The 16,495-nt window shown below is 67.9% G+C and overlaps 2 protein-coding genes and 3 non-coding genes across 7 annotated transcripts; all 5 read right to left on the bottom strand.

Moving 5' to 3' along the window:
- Positions 1–106: 106 nt before the first annotated feature.
- Positions 107–7,613, bottom strand: NACAD (NAC alpha domain containing). 3 transcript variants are annotated; one of them, XM_085049999.1, is made up of 9 exons: positions 7,463–7,613; positions 2,095–5,589; positions 1,629–1,805; positions 1,464–1,552; positions 1,298–1,381; positions 860–1,006; positions 655–786; positions 338–460; positions 107–249 (listed from the first exon to the last, which is right to left on the bottom strand). In XM_085049999.1, exons 1-9 carry the CDS (start codon positions 7,482–7,484, stop codon positions 235–237), a joined length of 4,284 nt encoding a protein of 1,427 aa, XP_084906125.1. In that variant the 5' UTR covers positions 7,485–7,613; the 3' UTR covers positions 107–234. The 3 variants fall into 3 exon arrangements, with proteins under 3 accessions (XP_084906125.1, XP_084906123.1, XP_084906124.1); XM_085049997.1 differs by lacking the exon at positions 7,463–7,613 and adding an exon at positions 5,959–6,357; XM_085049998.1 differs by lacking the exon at positions 1,629–1,805 and having other exon boundaries at positions 7,463–7,538.
- A 1,726-nt stretch (positions 7,614–9,339) lies between these two features.
- TBRG4 (transforming growth factor beta regulator 4) lies at positions 9,340–15,942 on the bottom strand. Its single transcript, XM_085049989.1, has 11 exons — positions 15,784–15,942; positions 14,941–15,319; positions 14,369–14,683; positions 13,967–14,138; positions 13,330–13,487; positions 12,703–12,813; positions 12,038–12,182; positions 11,307–11,558; positions 10,798–10,909; positions 10,442–10,556; positions 9,340–9,705 (listed from the first exon to the last, which is right to left on the bottom strand). Exons 2-11 carry the CDS (start codon positions 15,283–15,285, stop codon positions 9,568–9,570), a joined length of 1,863 nt encoding a protein of 620 aa, XP_084906115.1. The 5' UTR covers positions 15,286–15,319; positions 15,784–15,942; the 3' UTR covers positions 9,340–9,567.
- On the bottom strand, positions 10,991–11,114 carry LOC146440642 (small nucleolar RNA SNORA5). Its single transcript, XR_014850489.1, has one exon. It is a non-coding gene; the product is annotated as a small nucleolar RNA SNORA5 (small nucleolar RNA).
- Positions 11,799–11,931, bottom strand: LOC146440641 (small nucleolar RNA SNORA5). The gene has a single exon (XR_014850488.1). It is a non-coding gene; the product is annotated as a small nucleolar RNA SNORA5 (small nucleolar RNA).
- Positions 12,479–12,602, bottom strand: LOC146440640 (small nucleolar RNA SNORA5). The gene has a single exon (XR_014850490.1). It is a non-coding gene; the product is annotated as a small nucleolar RNA SNORA5 (small nucleolar RNA).
- Positions 15,943–16,495: the final 553 nt, after the last annotated feature.

Here is a 16,495-nt window from a genome sequence, read left to right as displayed (position 1 = left end):
AAAACCTGTCCTTCTACCTCCCCCATCCCAGTTACACCCCCAGGAGCTGCCCCCCCATCCTACTGCTGGAAGAGGGGCTCCCCAAAACCAGGCCTGGGAGGCAGAGTGCGATCCAAGGGGTGCAGGTGGCCTTTATTGAGCAGTTCAGGGGGGCAGGAGGAGGATGGGGGAGCAGGAGGAAGGATTTGGGGGGACTCTGTGCATCTATACAGGGGGCTGGGACACCCCCAGCTGCTACATGGTCAGTTCCTGCGGGAGAGAGCGGAGAGTCAGGAATTCTGGGGTCACAGCCCCAATTCCCGCTGGGAAAAGGGGGATCCCTGCCCCCTCCACTCACCATGATGGCGTTGACGATGTCGTTGTTGTTGTGCCGCAGTGCCCGCACAGCCTTGGGACGTGACACATTGGCCTGGGCCATCACCAGCTCGATGTCCCTCACCTCCAGCCCCGTCTCGTCCACCTGGGGTGACAGGGGGACACAGAGCTGTCAGCCCCCCCGTGGCACCAACCCAGCCCTGAGCGCAGGCATCCCTCTGCAGCCCCTCCCAGGGCACAAAACATTGACCTGAGCCATGCCCAACTCCACATCCTGCACCTCCAGCCCTGTCCCATCCACCCCAGAGGGTCACAGCGCTGTCACCCCCCAGCACTCACCTCCTCCTCCTCCTCGCTCTCCTCCTTGATGGCCAGGGCGGGTGCTGCGTCAGTCACGAGCGCCGAGTGCTCCAGGGGCACCTTGAACTTCTCAGCCGCCGCCTTGTGCACTTGCTGGGACAGATCCTCGATCTGGGGGGGGACACAGGGTCACCACAGCCACCCCCGAGCCGAGACCTCCCTCCCAAAGCCCCCCCGAGCCCACCTTGGCCTCCCCGAAGACGATGTAGATGTCGGACGCGGGGCTCTTGAAGACGTCGGGTTTGGAGATGACGAACAGGATGTTCTTGGATTTGCGGATGGTGATGCGGGTGACGCCGTGGATCTGCCGCAGCCCCAGCTTGGACATGGCCTGAGGGGCCAGGGGGGTGTGGGGTGACCCCCTGCACCACGGCACAGCAGCCTGGGGGCGATCCAGCCCCCCGTAACACCCCAAATCCCCGGGATAACGGGGTAATCAGGGTGGGGATGTTGGCTCAGCATGGCCAACATGGGACCCCCTGAGTCCCATCCCAGTGTGGCCCAGAGACCCCCAGAGTGGGGAGCTGACCCTCAACACCCCAGAACCGATCTCCCCAAACCCTGCGACGGGACAGGGACCCCAGCCCTGCAGGGGACCACCAGCTCCCCGGGGACACCCCACCTTGCGGGCTTTCTTCTCGCTGCGGCTCTGCTTGGCTTTGCTGAGCGGTTCCTCTCCGGGGCCGAGGGCGTGGCCGAGGGGCACCTGCCGAGGGGAGGGGGAGGGGGTCAGCGGGGTCCGCACCCCCTGAGGGGTCCCCACCACCCCCGACTCCCCGAAACCGCACCTGGGGCTGGGCAGGGGACGGCTCCGAGCCCTCGGGCTCCTCCAGCTCCGGGATGGACTCGTCGTTGCTCTCTGACTCGTTGCCGGACCCTGCGCAGAGGGAGGGGGGTGAGAGGAGCCCCCCGGACCCCCCAAAGGCGGGGATACCCCAGGGGATCCCCCTCACCTCGGTGGTTGGGCTGGCAGCGCTGGGCGGCCGGGGGGGGCTGGGGGGCCTCGGCCTCGCTGGACGAGCTCGACTCCGACTGCAGAGACCCCCGGGGGGCACCCCGGCCCCCCCCAGCCCCCGGGGCTCCTGCCCGGCCTCGGGGCTCCTGCTCCTTCTGCGGGGAGGGCTGGGGGGCTGTGAGGGCAGAGGGGCTGAGCTGGGCAGTCCCCAAAACCTCTCTGGGGGCTCAGCCCCTCCTGCTCACCCCCCTCGCCCACCCCGGGACCCCCCAAAGGCACCCTCAGACCCCGCGGGTGCTCACCCTGTTCCCATGCAACCCCCACGGCAAGGGGGGTGGTGCTGAGCTCGTGGTGCCCCCCAAAGCCCCCCCTCGGGCTGACCCCACCCAGCGACCTCCCAAGTGCCCCCCGCAGGCAGTGCCCACCCCGATCCCACAGCCACGGGGGTTTGGGGGATCTCTTACCTTCGAGGTGCTTCCTGGAGAGGGGCAGCCCCGGGGGGGGCTCCTGGCTGCGGGGGGGCCCGGGACGGGCCGGGGCGGCGGGAGGAGGCACTTGGCTGATTTTGGGGGGTGCAGGGCGGGGGGGTTCGGGGGGGGATCCCAGCTGAGCCCCTGCAGCGGGCGGGGGGCTGGGTGCGACCCCCCCCACTGCCTCCTCTTCCTCCTGCCGCTCGGGAGGGGCCGCGGGGTGGCCGGGGGGACTTGGGGGGACTTTGGCATCGGTGCCCCCCGCAGCGTGGCCGGGGGGCTCAGGGCCCGACCGGGGGCTGGGGGGCTCCTGCAGGGCGGGGGGCAAATCCCCCGGGGCCCCCCGCAGCGGGGCGGCGACACCCGGCCCGGCCCCGTGCCCCGAAAAGGCACCGGGTGGTGGCAGCAGTTCGGGGGGGGCCGGGGGGGTCCCCACGAACACCTCCCGCTCCGAGGCCGTGAAGCGCGGCGAGAGGGGCGCGGGGGCCACATCTTCATCATCCTCATCATCCTCAGCTTTCTCCTCCTCGGGCTCTCCCGGGGCCTCTCCGGCGCTGTGGAAGCTGGACGTGTCCCGCAGCTCCGGGGACAAGGCGGTGGCCACGTCACCCCGCTCCTCGGGGACGTCCTCAGGCGTCTGCGACAGCGTCCCCTGCGCCAGGGGACACGGCGGGGCAGCTGGGGACTCGCAGGATGGGGCCACCTCGGCTGCCAGCGCCACGGGGGACATGGCCCGGGGAAGGGGACACGGGGCAGGGACAGCAGCCGCGGGGCTGGGGGTCACCGGGTCGGTGGCCGTGGTGTCCATCGGGCTGGGTGTCGCTGGGTCGGTGGTCACTGTGGCCATCACATCCCCGGGGGTTGGTGTCACCGATGTCACCGTTTTGGTATCTCTGTATTCCACCATGCTCATGGTCACTGGGGTGGCACCTGTGGTGTTCATCAGGGCGGGTGTCACCGATGTCACCAGGTCAATGGCTGCAGCGGTGTCCCTCTCATCCAGGGAGGTTGGTGTCACCGATGTCACCAGGTCAATGGCTGCAGCAGTGTCCCTCTCATCCAGGGAGGTTGGTGTCACCGATGTCACCAGGTCAATGGCTGCTGCAGTGTCCCTCTCATCCAGGGAGGTTGGTGTCACCGATGTCACCAGGTCAATGGCTGCAGCGGTGTCCCTCTCATCCAGGGAGGTTGGTGTCACCGATGTCACCAGGTCAATAGCTGCAGCGGTGTCCCTCTCATCCAGGGAGGTTGGTGTCACCGATGTCACCAGGTTGGTGGCCACAGTAGCCATCAGGGTGGGTGTCACTGATGTCACCAAGTCAGTGGCCACAGCATCCTTCAGGGTGGATGTCACCGGTGTCACCGGGACAGTGTTCACAACTTCCATCTTGTCCAGTACGCTGGGTGCCACCGGTGTCACCACGTCAGTGGCCACGATGTCCAGCTCATGTGCTGGGCTTGGTGTCACTGGTGTCACCAGGCTGGCGGGCATAGTATCCGGCTCATCTGGGGGGCTGGGTGTCACCAGTGGGCTTGGTGGCACCGGTGTCACCAGCTCAGTGGCCATGGTGGCTGGCTCATCTGGTGGGCTTGGTGGCACCGGTGTCACCAGCTCAGTGGCCATGGTGGCTGGCTCACGTGGGGGGCTGGGTGTCACTGATGTCACTACATCAGCAGCTGCAGTGTCTGATGGGCTGGGTGCCACCAGGCTGGTGGCTGTGCTGTCCATCAGGCTGGATGTCACCAGAGCAGTGTCCGCAGTGTCCAGCTCATCCAGAGGGGTTGGTGTCCCTGGTGTCACCATGTCGGTGGCCACAGCGTCCAGCTCATCAGGCGGGCTGGGTATCACTGGGCTGGTGGCTGCAGTGGCCATCTCATCCAGTGGGGCTGGTGTCACCGGTGTCACTAGGTCAGCATCCACAGTGTCCATCACGCTTGGTGTCACTGGTGTCACCACCTCCGTGGCCACAGTGTCCATCTCATCCAGGGGGGTTGGTGTCACAGATGTCCCCAAGCCGGTGGCTGCAGAGTCCAGCTCGCTGTGGCCATCAGCACTGCCCACCGTCCCAGTGCTGAGCTCAAGGTCATTGTCACCATCACTGTCATGCCCAGGGCCGTCCTGGGGCTCCCCATTGGCCCCGCCCAGCTGGTGGCTCTGGGGGTCCCCAGCACAGAGCCCGGGGGGTTGGGGGACAGGCGCGGTCACTGCCAGCTCCGGGCAAGCTCCCTGTCCCAGCGCCGCTCCAGAACCTTCTGTCGCTGTCTCCTCCTCCTCAGGGAGCTCCGGCGGGGGCCACCCCCCCGTGGCGGTGACAAAGGCGTCGCCATCCAGCTCCGCGTCCCCTCCAGGGGGTGCCGGGGGTGTCCCCAAGGATCCGGGAGCCGTGTCCTGGCCGGGCGTGTGACACGGGGACCCGGCATGGAGGTGGAGCTCGACGCCAGCGGGGCCCGAGGGTGCCGAGGGTGTCCCCGGCGGTGTCCCCGTGTCCCCCGCGTGCCGCTCGGTGCCGTAGAGCCGCTCGTCCTCGTCCCCGTCGTAGGCGGCCGAGTCCGAGGAGGCGTCGGTGTCGTCGCGGAAGGCGAAGGCCTCGTCCCCCCCCTCGGGGATGGAGCTCTCGGACAGCGAGCGCAGGAAGGACGCCGAGGTGCTGCCTTCGTCCTCCTCCTCCTCCTCCCCGGCGCAGCCCCGGGGCGAGATCTCCACGGCCTCGGCCTGGAAGAGGAGGCTGCCGCGGAACGGGAGCAGCGCCGCCGGGATCAGCCCCGAGCCCTCGTCATCCTCATCCTCCTCCTCCGGCGTCTGCCCGTCCTCATCATCATCATCCTCATCATCCGCGCAGCCCGGCGGGGCGAAGGGACCGTCCTCATCATCGTCATCGTCATCATCCTCCTCGGGGGACAGCGGGGGGAAGGCCGGGGGGTCCCCCAGGCCGGGGGGCAGAGCCAGGGCTCCCCCCAGACCTTCGGCCTCGCCCTCAGCCTCGCCCAGGCCTTCGGCCTCGGCCGCCAGGTTGGGGGAGCAGGACGGGGAGGTGCTGGCGGTGCCCGAGGAGCCCCAGCTGCCACCCTCGGCCGTCATGTAGGAGCCCGAGGGGGACGTGGGGGGCGAGCACAGCCCCTCGCTGTCGCCGTCCGTCGCCTCCTCGGGGCCGGCCAGCCGCGCTGCCCCCGCCCGCACCGGGGTGGAGGGGGCGGTGAAGAACAGCTCGGGGTCCAGCGCGGGGGGGCGGCCCGGGGGGGTGTCCTTGGGGGACGCGGGGAAGGGGCAAGGCACGGGGGGAGCCCCCCGAGGCTCGGGCGGGGGGCAGCGCGTCTCCTCGCCCATCACGATGCGGGTGTCCAGCGGGTCCGCGGGCGGGGGGGGCCGGCAGGGAGAGCCGGGGGGGGCGGCGGCAGCCGGGCCGGGGTCACAGCTGGCCCCCTCGGGCGGGGGACGAGCCTCCTCCTTGGCCGGCATCGGCGGGGGGGTCGTGGGCATTGGCGAGGGGGCTGCGGAGAGAGGGGACACCCCTGAGCGACACGGCCCCCCTACGGCTACCGCGGAGAGAGGGGACACCCCCACAGTGCCCCCCCTGCAGGGTCACCCCGTGATGGTGGCAGTGGGGACACCGTGGGTACCGCCCTAGGGGCGAGCTGGCGTCACCCCCGCCCACTGGGGGGACACCAGCAGCCCCCCGCCCTCTGTCTGAGGGCAGCACAAGGTTGCAGCCGCACTGAGGAGACCCCAAACCCAGACAGCCCCTCCACCGGGGGGAGAGGGCGCACAGCCCTTTGCAGCTCTCCCCACACTGAGTTTTGGGGTGCTCCGCCCTGCAGCGCCTCCCCCACCCCAAAACCCAGCCGGGCTCCCTCCATCACCTGAGCCCCCCGGGGACGGATCCATGGCGGGGAGCGGCCGGAGCGCGGTGACCCCCAGCCCCTCCTGCAGCACTGACCCCCCAGCCCCCCGCGCTATAAAGGGGAGGGGGCGGGGCGGCGCGGGGGGAGCCGGGAGGGGGCGGCGCCTGGCGGGTATTCACCGGGCAGGTGCCGCTGGTTCCCCCCATCAGCTGAAATGGTTTAGCCCAGCAGCCACCCCCCCGCCACGTGCTAGGGACACCTCAAAGGCTCTTTGGGGGGATCGTGTCTCCCCTCCCATCTCCGGTGGCCTTTCGGGAGGTGACTCTGCCCTACGATGAGGGGGGGCTGCTGTGACCCCCTTAACTCAGCTCTGCCCTGCCGCCCCACATCTCGGGGGGTGTTTTGGGGTCCCCTCTGTACACCCTGGCGGGGACACCCTTGATCCCCCCGTGCACAAACCAGACCATCACACCCTTTCTCGGGGACCCCCGGGCCGAGCTCTGGGAGGGGCACCGAGGCACAGGGGGAGGGTGACACCAGGGTGCGTCCCTGCCCTCGTTCCCGTTGTCCCCAGTCCCTCGGGAAGGTGCGGATAACCCCGGGGGTCGCTCCCGGCTGTCCCCAGCCCCCTCCCGACACGTGACAGTGGCCCCCTGGGGACACCGCTATAGGGTGACCTTGGGCTGTGCCTCAGTTTCCCACCCGGGCGGTGGGATGGTGCTGGGGGGTTCGGGGCTCAGACCCCCAGTCCCACCAGTACCTCCCAGTACGGGGGGGCACAACCCGATGCGGACCCCCGCTGGGGCTCTCGAGGTGAGGGAGGTGACCCCGAAGCGAGGTCCCCTAAGTCCCTCGTGCCCCGCCCCGGTGGGGCCTGGCCGGAGCCCCCGGTTGTGCCGGGCCCGGAGCCCCGGGCGGTGGCGGCGGCCGAGAGTGGCGGCCGGGCCGCTTCCTCCCGCTCCATCCTCATCCTCCGGCTCTGCCCTTCATCCCCCGGCTCCATCCTCATCCCTCCTGCTCTGTTCTCCACCGCTGCCGCTCCATCCTCATCCTCCGGCTCCATCATTGCACCTCTGCCCTTCATCCCCCACCTCGATCCTCCTTCCCTCTACTCCATCCTCATCCTCCCATCCTGCACCCCTCCCTGCTCCGTCCTTCATCTCCCTTCTCCATCCTCATCGCTCAGCCCTCCATCGCTCCCCCTCCGCCTTTCATTCCTCCAGCTCCATTCTGATGGCTTCGGCTTCCTCCTCCCTGCTCCGTCCTTCATCCCACCGTCCCCATCCTCCTGCTCCATCCTCATCCTCCTGCTCCGTCCTTTCCGCTCCGTCCTTCATCCTTCCGGCTCCGTCCTTCATCCCCTGCTCCATCCTCATCGCCCCGTTCCATTCCCACCCTCGGGCTCCATCCCCCCGCTCCTCTTTCATCCCTCCATCCCTCCCTTCCATTCTTCCCGCTCCATCCTCGTCTCCCCGTCCCTCCCGCTCCGGTCTCGCTCCCCCCCGCGCCCCCCCGGCCTCACCTGCCTTCGCTCCCTCCGGCATCCCGTTCTCCTTCTCCGGTCCGCCCCCCCCGGCGGATTTCAGGGATTCTCCGGGCTCGGCGCTGCCCGCGGCCCCCCCCGGCCCGGCCCCCCCCGCTCCCCCCGCTCGGCTCGGCCGGGCGGACGCGGCTGCGGCGGCGGCGCCGGAGCATCAGCGGGGCTGGGGCGGGGGCGGGGGGGCGCGGGGGGGGCCCGGCCCGGCTGATGTCAGCGGGAATTGTGTCCCGCCCGGCCCTGGCTCTGTCGCGATAGAGGGTTTGTGCCGGAGGGCGCGGGGCGGGCGGCAGGCGCTGCGGCGGGGGGACTCGGGCCCACCCAGCGCTTGCATCAGCTCCGGGGGGGGGCGAGGGCGGGGCCCGGCCTCAGTTTCCCCCACTTTGTCCCTTAGAAAAGGGGGATGAGCATCCCTGAGCACCCCGCGGTGTCCCTGTCCCGGGGGGGTTACTGGGGTACGCAGGGCGGAGCTCCCCCCAAAAAAGCGTCTGGGCGGGTGTGGTGGCACCAGAGATGGGGGGCGGAGGGGGCGCCCAGCCTCAGTTTCCCCTCCCGGAGTGGGATTTTGTCCCTTAAAAAAGGGATGAGCATCCCGAGGTGTCCTGCGGGAGATCTGGATGGGGACAGGGGGAGCCCCCTAAGAACGTCTCCGTGTGTGTGGTGACACCAGGCTGGGGTGACCCCCGTGTCCATCAGCGCCGGGATAGGGGTGCAGAGGGGCTCAGCCTCAGTTTCCCCTCCCGGGGTGGAATTTGGCCCCTTTTAAAAGCGGGATGAGCATCCCGCGGTGTCCCGGGCAGATTCGGGCAGGGGGAGCAGAGGGCGGAGCCCCCCTAAAAGCGTCTGCGCGGGTGGGGTGACACCGGGGGAGGGAAGGGGGGACCCTCGTGTCCCCCCCGCGTGTCCCCGGAGCACTGGGGGTGCAGGATGAGGGCGGGCATTGTCCCCCCCGCCCCGAGCTGGCACCGAGGCCGTGCCCGCGCTGCCGGTGCCAGGCACAGCCCCGAGCGGTGACTCAGCAGCTCCCGGCCCCGCCGTGTCCCCCCTGTCACCGCGTGTCCCCCCAGCCGGGCCGTACTTCCCCCCGGGGGGCCGGAGGGGTCCCGGGGCCAGGTGGCCGCTAATCTGTCCCCAAAGCGCTTCCCAGCCCCTGTGCGTCACCCCCAGGGCTGTCCTGAGCCACCTTGTCTGTCCCCCTGCCCAGTGAGGTGACATGCGGCCTGAGGGGACACCGCGGGGGCTGTGGCCAGGATGTGACACCCCCAAAGCGCGGGGGTCCCCGCTGCCCACTCCCCACTCCAGCGCCAGAGGCAGCCCGGACCTGTCCCCATCCCCCGGGGACAATCCCGGGATAATCGGGAATAAAGGCTGGTGGCTCCTGATCCCGATCCCAGCTCAGACCGGCGGCCCCGGGCACAGCGGTGGGGGGACACGGGGGCCGCGGGGACAGCCACGTGCCACCAACACCGATGGCACTGATGACACCTGACCCCACTGTCACCCATCCACAATGTCACCCATTTTCAGTGTCAACAAGTACTGATGTCACCTGTCCCTGGTGTCACCTGGCCTCAATGCCACACATTACCTGACCCCAATGTCACCTGGCACCAGTGTCACCACGCCCTAATGTCACCCACTAATGTCATTGGCCAGTCCCAATGTCACCTGGCCATGATGCCAACTAGCCCCTATGTCACCTGGTCCTTATGTCACGTGCCACTGATGTCACCCAGCTCCAATTGCACCTGGCACTGATGGCAGCTGCTCCCAATGTCATCTATCTCCAATGCCACCTATACCCAATGGCCCCAGTGTCCCCAGTGTCATTTATCCCCAATGTCACCACACCTCAGCCATCATCCCTGTACAGTTTTGGGTTTATTTCAGCCGTTTGTAACACAGAGCAGTGACACCAGAGCCCTGTGGGAACATGGGGACCTCGCTGTGGTCACCTGCCCACCCGGGCACAGCGACCTGGTGATGTGGCCACCTGGGCTCAGTGACAGGGCCACCTCAGCGTGGTGACCTGGTCACACTGGCACGGGGCTGTGGCCACCTGGGTGAGGTGAGGAGGCCACACGAGTAGGTTAGGTGGCTGTGTCGGTGGCTGTGTCACTGGCCGTGTCACTGGCTGTGTCACTGGCCAGGGCCTTGGCCAGCCTGTCCTTCAGGTAGGCCACACGCTGCCGCTCCAGCTTCAGCTCCAGGAACTCGTAGTGGGGCACCTGTGGGGGGACAGGGATGTGGCAGTGGCCCAGGGGGTCCCAGCTGTGTCCCCTCTTGTCCTGACCCCAACTGTCCCACAGCACCCACCTGGGAAGGCCTCACATCCCACCTGAGTGTCCCAGAACCCACCTGGGAGAGCCTCAACACCCAACTGGTGCCCAGTGCCCACCCAGGAATGTCCCACCACCCACCCAGGTGTGACAGTGACACCAGGGGCTGACAGTGACCCTGGCGGGTGACACGTGGCTGTCACACCCCCCCGGGCTATAATTATCCCTAGGGGTTAATCTTGGATGACCCCATGGGATCAGCTCATCTGTGTGACCTCCTTGTCACCCCTGTCCCCCCCCATCACCTGGCAGGTGGCCCAGGGGGATCACAGTGGCTCATCCCTGCTGAGCCCTGGGTGTGGGGAGCTGGCAGCCCCCCAAGAGGTGTGCCACCCTCCCAATGCAGCCAGCTGTGTCCAGGTGTGCCGGGGGACAATGGCACCTGGCTGTTGTCACCAGGGTGACCACAGGCACAGGGACTGTCCCCTGGGGTTGGGCTCTGCTCCCAAGAGGGAGGTTCAGGTGGGATTTTGGGAATATTTCTCCCGGAAAGGGCTGGGAGGTTTCAAGCGCCGCATGGATGTGTCACTTGGGGCCAGGCTCAGAGGTGGCCCTGGCAGTGCTGGGGACACCTGGGTGGCCTCGGGGGTCCCCGGCGTGTTTCCCATTGTCCCCAGGCGCTCACCTCCAGCAGCAGGAAGCCAGCAGCTCGCAGGTGCCTGCGGGCCATGGAGCCTCTGCCCAGCAGCTCCCGACCCCGTGAGCTGAACTGCGGGAACTCCCAGCGCAGCACGGCCACCCTGGGGACACGGGGACATCTGAGCACGGGCAGCACCTCTTCCTCTCCCCGTCACCCTCCTGCCACTTCTTCTCCCCCACTGACCCTTTCCATCCCCAGCTCCTCATCCCCTCCTGTTCCTCTCTTCCTCCCCTCCTGTACCCCTCACCCCCCTCCTCATCACCTCCCTCACCCCCTCCTGTCCCCCTGCTGGCAGTGGCTTTGTTCCCTCCCTGTCCCCCACTCAGGGGACCCCCACCCACCTCCTGGCCCCTGCAGGCAGTGGCTTTGTCCCCTCGGAGTGGGACAAGTGGGGGGCAGAAAAGTCCTTCACGGGCAGAGGTTTGTTGTCGCTGTCCAGCACCACCTCAGCATCTGCAGGGACAGAGGGGACACAAGGACTCAGAGCCACCCAGGGACTCTCCTGACCCCACCCCAGGCAGGGGATGTGTCCACGAGGATCCGTCCCCTCAGGTCCCACAGCAGGGGACATGGGGCACATGGAGCACGAGGGTTGCTGTGGCAGCCGGTGGCCGGTCCCCGACACTGGGGGACAGGGACCGAATTTGACTGGGCTGCAAGGGGAGGTGGCAGGGGCATGACAGAGCCAGGAGGGCTGGAGGGTGACAGGAAGGTGACAGGGCTAGGGAGTGAAAGGGGAGGTGTCCAGGAAAGGTGACAGGGCTGGGGGTGACATGGGAAGGTAACAGACGAGGGGGGTGCCCAGGCAGGTGGCAGCAGGTGACAGCAGGTGGCAGCAGGTGGCACTCACCAATGTCCCAGCCGTACACTGTGCTCACATCGAACCGGGCGAGGTCATCACCCCCCAGCGCCCCCGGCAGTGCCTCCCACAGCCCCCGCTGCAGGGGGGTGGCCTTGTCCTTGTCCTTGCTCTTGTCCCTGTCCCCTGTGAGTGCCTCAGGGGGCAGGAACGGTCCCTGGTAGCCCTGGGCCTCCAGCTGGGCCGTGGCGTTGATGTGCAGCAGCTTCAGCCACGAGCTCTGTGCCCGCGGGGAAGTGTCACCTGTGGACAGGTCGGGGACACACTCAGGTGACACCCATGGGACAGGGGGAATGGCCCCAGATGGTGCCAGGGGATGTTCAGGTGCGATTTTGGGAATATTCTTCCTGGGAAAGGCTGCCCAGCCCTAGGGGGTTTAACAGCCATGTGACACCTGGGACATGGTTTGTGTCCCCAGGTGTGTGGGAACAGGTGAACTCCAACACCTGAGCAGCCCTTCCCAGCCCCAGGCATTCCCAGATTCCATGTCTCCAGTGGATTCACCCCCTGGGTCCCACAGCAGGGGACACAGGGCACGTGGGCACGGAGCTTACTGTGGCAGCCGGTGGCCGGTCCTCGCCATGGGGGGACAGGGACCGAATTTGACTAGGCTGCAGCTGCCCTCCACCACCTGCTGGGCAGGTAAGCTCCTCCCCACCCCCAGGGCCAGAATTCCCGTTCAATCCCCAAATGCCAGCCCATCCCGCTGTCCCCAGGCTCACCTTGGAGGTGGCTGTAGAACTCAGGGGACAGCACGTGGCGCAGGTGTGGTGGCCGCACCTGCTGCAGGACACACAGTGACCACACCACGTCCGTCAGCAGGTGAGTGTCCAGCTGCTGCTCCTGCCCCTGCAGCTTCTCGTGGATCTGGCATGGGGAAGATATGGAGCTGAGTTCCACCAGCTGCTGAGATGTCCCCAGGTGTCCCCACTGTCCCCTGCTGAGGCTGGAGGGTCCCTCTCAGGTGATCCCGTGGCCCCTCACTCCATGGATCCAGCCATGGAACTCCCCCTTTCCCATGGGAATCTGCCAGGGGAACACCTGTGCTCCAGGACAGGTGACAGCTAGGGACAGGGATCACCTGGAGGGTGTTCTGGGGCCTCTCCCAGCGCTGAAAGTGGAATCTGGGAGGGATTTGGGACACCTGGGAGAACGGTGTCCACGAGGATCCGTCCCCTCAGGTCCCACAGCAGGGGACATGGGGCACACGGAGCACGGGGGTTGCTGTGGCAGCCGGTGGCCGGTCCCCGACACTGAGGGACAGGGACCGAATTTGACTGGGCTGCAAGGGGATTTGGGTGGGTTTGGGGAAGGAATCTGTGCCTGTGGGGGGTCTCTGGGGTCCCTCCCTGCCCACTCGGGAATTCCGGGGTTCCAGGGACGTCACCATTGAGAAGAATTCCTCGCTGGAGCTGGGCTGGAAGTTGAGGCGAGCGAAGGACACGAGGATCCCACACAGCTGGGTGATGGACAGGTTCTGTGTGTTATCCAGGCAATACTGTGGGAAAAACGGGAATTTGGGGCTGTCCAGAACAGGGATGGGAGGGAGAGGTTGGACACATCAGCCAGGGACAAATCCCAGGTGGGAAAATCAGAGTGAGAGAATCCTGGGATTTTATCCAGGTATAAGGGGAAGCTCTGGAATATCCCAGTCTGGATGGGGAAGTGCAGGGAGATGAACTGGGAGAGGAACAGCACCAGCACCCAGGGCTGGAGGCTCTGTATCGAGCCAAATCCAGTGGAAAATGATTCCAAATTTCCGCTGGGAAATGCTGACAGAGCCTGGACAGGTGAGGGGCCCTTACTGCCACCTGCTCCCCCCAGCTCCTGCTGGGAAGGGTGACAACACCCCCTGGCCAGGTGAGTGTCCTCCACTCCCCCTCCATGAACACGTGAGCTTCCCCTGCCCCTCCTATGGCCAGTGAGCGTCCCCTGCCACCACCCATGAACAGGTGAGGTCCCTCTGTGCCCACCCAGGGCCAGGTGAGGTCGTCCCTTGTCCCCCAGGCCTCACCTGAGCGATGGCCTCGGCGAGGGGCCGGCTGAGCCAGCGCAGGCCAGCGAAGGAGCGAGCACAGCGCGACACCTGCACCGGGCTGAGGGCACCCAGCTGGGGCTGCAGCTCCAGGGACAGGCGGTGCAGCACTTGTGGCTGCTGGAAGTTCAGCTTACCTGTGCCAAGAGGGGAGAGCTCAGGGTGTGGGGGCTCTGAGCACCTCTGTCCTGTGCCCCACACACCACAGGTGACAGCTGGCAATGGTCACCTGGAAATGGAAGGCTCCAGGGACACCTCTGAGCCCTCCCAGTGCCTAAAGGGGCTCCAGCTGAGCTGGATAGGGACTTGGGACATCTGGAGTGACATGACACCCAGAATGATCTGGGTTTCATATCTGCAGTGTACCGGTGACCTACAATGCCCCTCCCACCTGCTGCCACCCCCAGGACTGGGACAACCCACTAGAGAAGAGCTGCTCAGGCTCACCTGGATTCCCTCACCCCACCTGGCTGCAAGACAAAGAAGGTCCCAACATGGAAAGGTTTGGCACTGCAAAGCTAACCTGGCCACCCCCCACATTGCTGCCAGCCACAGGACAGCAACACTGAAGCATGGATTTGTGCCCAGTCCCACCCAGGTGCTCCCCAGCACTCACTGTAGGCGAAGAGCAGGTCTGTGAGCACAGGCAGAGGCAGCTCAGCAGGTTTCTGCAGCAGGTGGTAGGACAGAGCTCGCAGCAGGGGCACACAGCGGCGCTGCTGCAGTGCCAGTGCCAGAGCCACCCGCCGCAGCTCGTCGGGATCAAACTGCTCCGCCAGCTCCAGAGCCTGGGCACAGGGACAGGGGACAGGTGAGACAGGGAACAGGGACCGAACTGCTCTGCCAGCTCCAGAGCCTGGGCACAGGGACAGGGGACAGGTGGAACAGGTGACCCCAGGCAGGACTGCTATCCCCACATGTCTCTGCCCAGCCCAGGCTGAAGGCCTGGGTCCCCCCACTGTCCCACCCTACCAGGTGTGCCCCGTGCCCGCACCGTGCCCAGCTGTGCGTGTCCCACCTTGTCCTCCAGGCGCTCCATGAGGGCTGGGGACAGGTGTCCCACCTTGGCCATGAGCGTCACCACGGTGCGGGTGCCATCCAGCTCGGTCCAGCGCAGCTCCAGCTTGCGCAGCACCTCGGGCAGCAGCAGGCTGTCGTGGCCCTGCCCCGCCAGGTGCTCGGCCAGCTGCACCAGCTGCCGCAGGGGCAGGCGCCGCAGCCGCCACAGCACCTCCTGCTCCACGGAGCGCACCGGGCGCCCGCTCCGCGCCAGCCCCAGCACCGGCAGGCTCCGCAGCAGCTGCACCAGCGGCGTGTGCCACACCTGGGAAATCTGGGGATGCAGCGAGGGATGGGCAGCAGGTGAGGATTCGGGGCTCTGAACACATTGGAGTGACCCAGGCACTGCCACCCTGTCCCACAGGTGTGCCCAGAGCGGCCAGGTACAGAGCAGAACACACCAGACACCTCCCAGCCATGTCCCCAGCAGCACCTCGCAGGTGTGTCCTGAACAGTCAGGTACAGTGTGGGGCTCCCCTGTGCCCCCCACCCCTTCTCACACACACCTGGAGCCCCCCGATCCTCCCTCACCTGCGTGTCCACGGTGTCCAGGAGCTGCTGGAAGCGCGGGTCCCTGCGGATGCTCTCGGTGTCCAGCTGCTGCTCGGAGGTGAGGCGGGCGAGGCGGGCGATGGCCAGCGCCGCCAGGTTGCTGCTCAGCGCGGGCCCCCGGCTCAGCTGCAGCACCTCCTGGGGGCTGGACGCTCCCTGGATCAGCTCCCGGAGCTGCTCCGCGCCCTCCTCCAGCGGCCGCGCCTGGGGTCCCTCGGCGCGCCGGGGCGGGCAGGTGCGCAGGGCCAGGCCGTGGCAGGGCCCGGGCGGGGCCGGCAGCGGCAGCAGCCGCCGGCAGCAGCGGCGAACCAGGTGCGCGGCCATGGGGCACCGGGAGCAGCGTCACATCCCGGGAACGCTGCGCGGGAACGGCAGGGTCGGAACAGCCCTTTACCGAGATATTTCCCCCCAGAGCCCGGGCCCGCTCCCACTGTATTACCCGCCGTGCCCTGAAATCCCTCCGGGCCGAGCCTCCTCCGTCCCGGTTCCGCTCCTCCCCGCGCTCCCCGCTGCCATCCGATCGCCCAGGGACTCTCCCCAAAGCCCGGCTCCGCTCCCGGCTCCGTGTCTCCCTCACGGGCCCAGGCCCTCCCCGATCCCATCGCCTCCCAACGCCCCGGGCCCGCCTTCCCCCGGGCCCTGCTCAGCACCTCGGGCCGAGCCCCCCGCTCCTTCCCCGGGCCGCCGCTCCCTGTGCGCTCCCGATCCCCGTGCCCTCCCGCTCCCCATCCCGCTCCCCATCCCGCTCCCGATCCCGCTCCCGATCCCGCTCCCGATCCCGATCCCGCTCCCGATCCCGCTCCATTCCCGGCCCCCTCTGACCTCTCCCGGCCCCGCGCACGGGCCGCCACTGAGGCGCGCGGGAAAGACGTCACGGCGCCGTGCCCGCCGCCTGTTGGCCGCTCCGCTGAGTCATCAAGCGGCGCCGGCGCCGTTTCCGGACAGGGGCGGCAATGTGGCCGCCAAGGGCCCCGCGATCCCCTCGGCAATGTGGCCGCCGTGGGCCCTGGGGTCCCCTCGGGGTGTCCTCCCGCCGTGTCCCTCCCGGTGTCCCTCCCGCCGTGTCCTCGCTGTGTGCCCGCGGCCCGGAGGGGCTCAGCCGCCCGCTCTCTGTGAAGCTGCCCTCGTGTGGTGGCGGCGGGAACTGCAGCCACCCCGCGCCGGAGTTCGCCCAGGGCCCCCCAATGTCCCCAGTGCCCCCAGTGCTCCCCAGTTCTCCCCAATGTCCCCAGTGCCCCCAGTGCTCCCCAGTTCTCCCCAATGTCCCCAGTGCCCCCAGTGCCCCCAGTGCTCCCCCCAGTTCCCCAGTGCTCCCCCCAGTTCCCCAGTTCTCCCAGTGCCCCCAGTGCTCCCCAGTTCCCCCCAATGTCCCCAGCGCTCCCCCCAGTTCCCCAGTGCTCCCAGTGCCCCCAGCGCTCCCCCCACCTCCCGCAGTTCCCCCCAGTGTCCTTAGTGCCCCCCACTTCTGCCCGTGCCCCCCCCGTGCCCCCCCAGTCTCCCAGTTCCCCCAGTGCTCCCCGAGGGGAGTTATCTG

This window comes from Lichenostomus cassidix, chromosome 2, assembly GCF_008360975.1.
Source record: "Lichenostomus cassidix isolate B80296 chromosome 2, HeHo_3.0, whole genome shotgun sequence".
Taxonomy (NCBI): Eukaryota; Metazoa; Chordata; class Aves; order Passeriformes; family Meliphagidae; genus Lichenostomus; species Lichenostomus cassidix.
Note: the sequence above shows the minus strand (reverse complement) of the source record. Positions and strands in the feature narration are given on the sequence as shown.

What these genes read in the sequence shown, in the direction of transcription:
- TBRG4 (XM_085049989.1), bottom strand. Translation starts at nt 15,285, where the DNA reads ATGGCCGCGCACCTGGTTCGCCGCTGCTGCCGGCGGCTGCTGCCGCTG. An exon ending in AGACCTGCTCTTCGCCTACA is followed by an intron (nt 13,488 to 13,966) that starts GTGAGTGCTGGG and finishes CTCTTGGCACAG; the next exon opens with GTAAGCTGAACTTCCAGCAG. An exon ending in GCGAGGAATTCTTCTCAATG is followed by an intron (nt 12,183 to 12,702) that starts GTGACGTCCCTG and finishes TCCCCATGCCAG; the next exon opens with ATCCACGAGAAGCTGCAGGG.
- NACAD (XM_085049997.1), bottom strand. Translation starts at nt 5,983, where the DNA reads ATGGATCCGTCCCCGGGGGGCTCAG. An exon ending in CTCCAGGAAGCACCTCGAAG is followed by an intron (nt 1,806 to 2,094) that starts GTAAGAGATCCC and finishes CTGCCCTCACAG; the next exon opens with CCCCCCAGCCCTCCCCGCAG. An exon ending in CGTCCCCTGCCCAGCCCCAG is followed by an intron (nt 1,382 to 1,463) that starts GTGCGGTTTCGG and finishes TCCCCTCGGCAG; the next exon opens with GTGCCCCTCGGCCACGCCCT.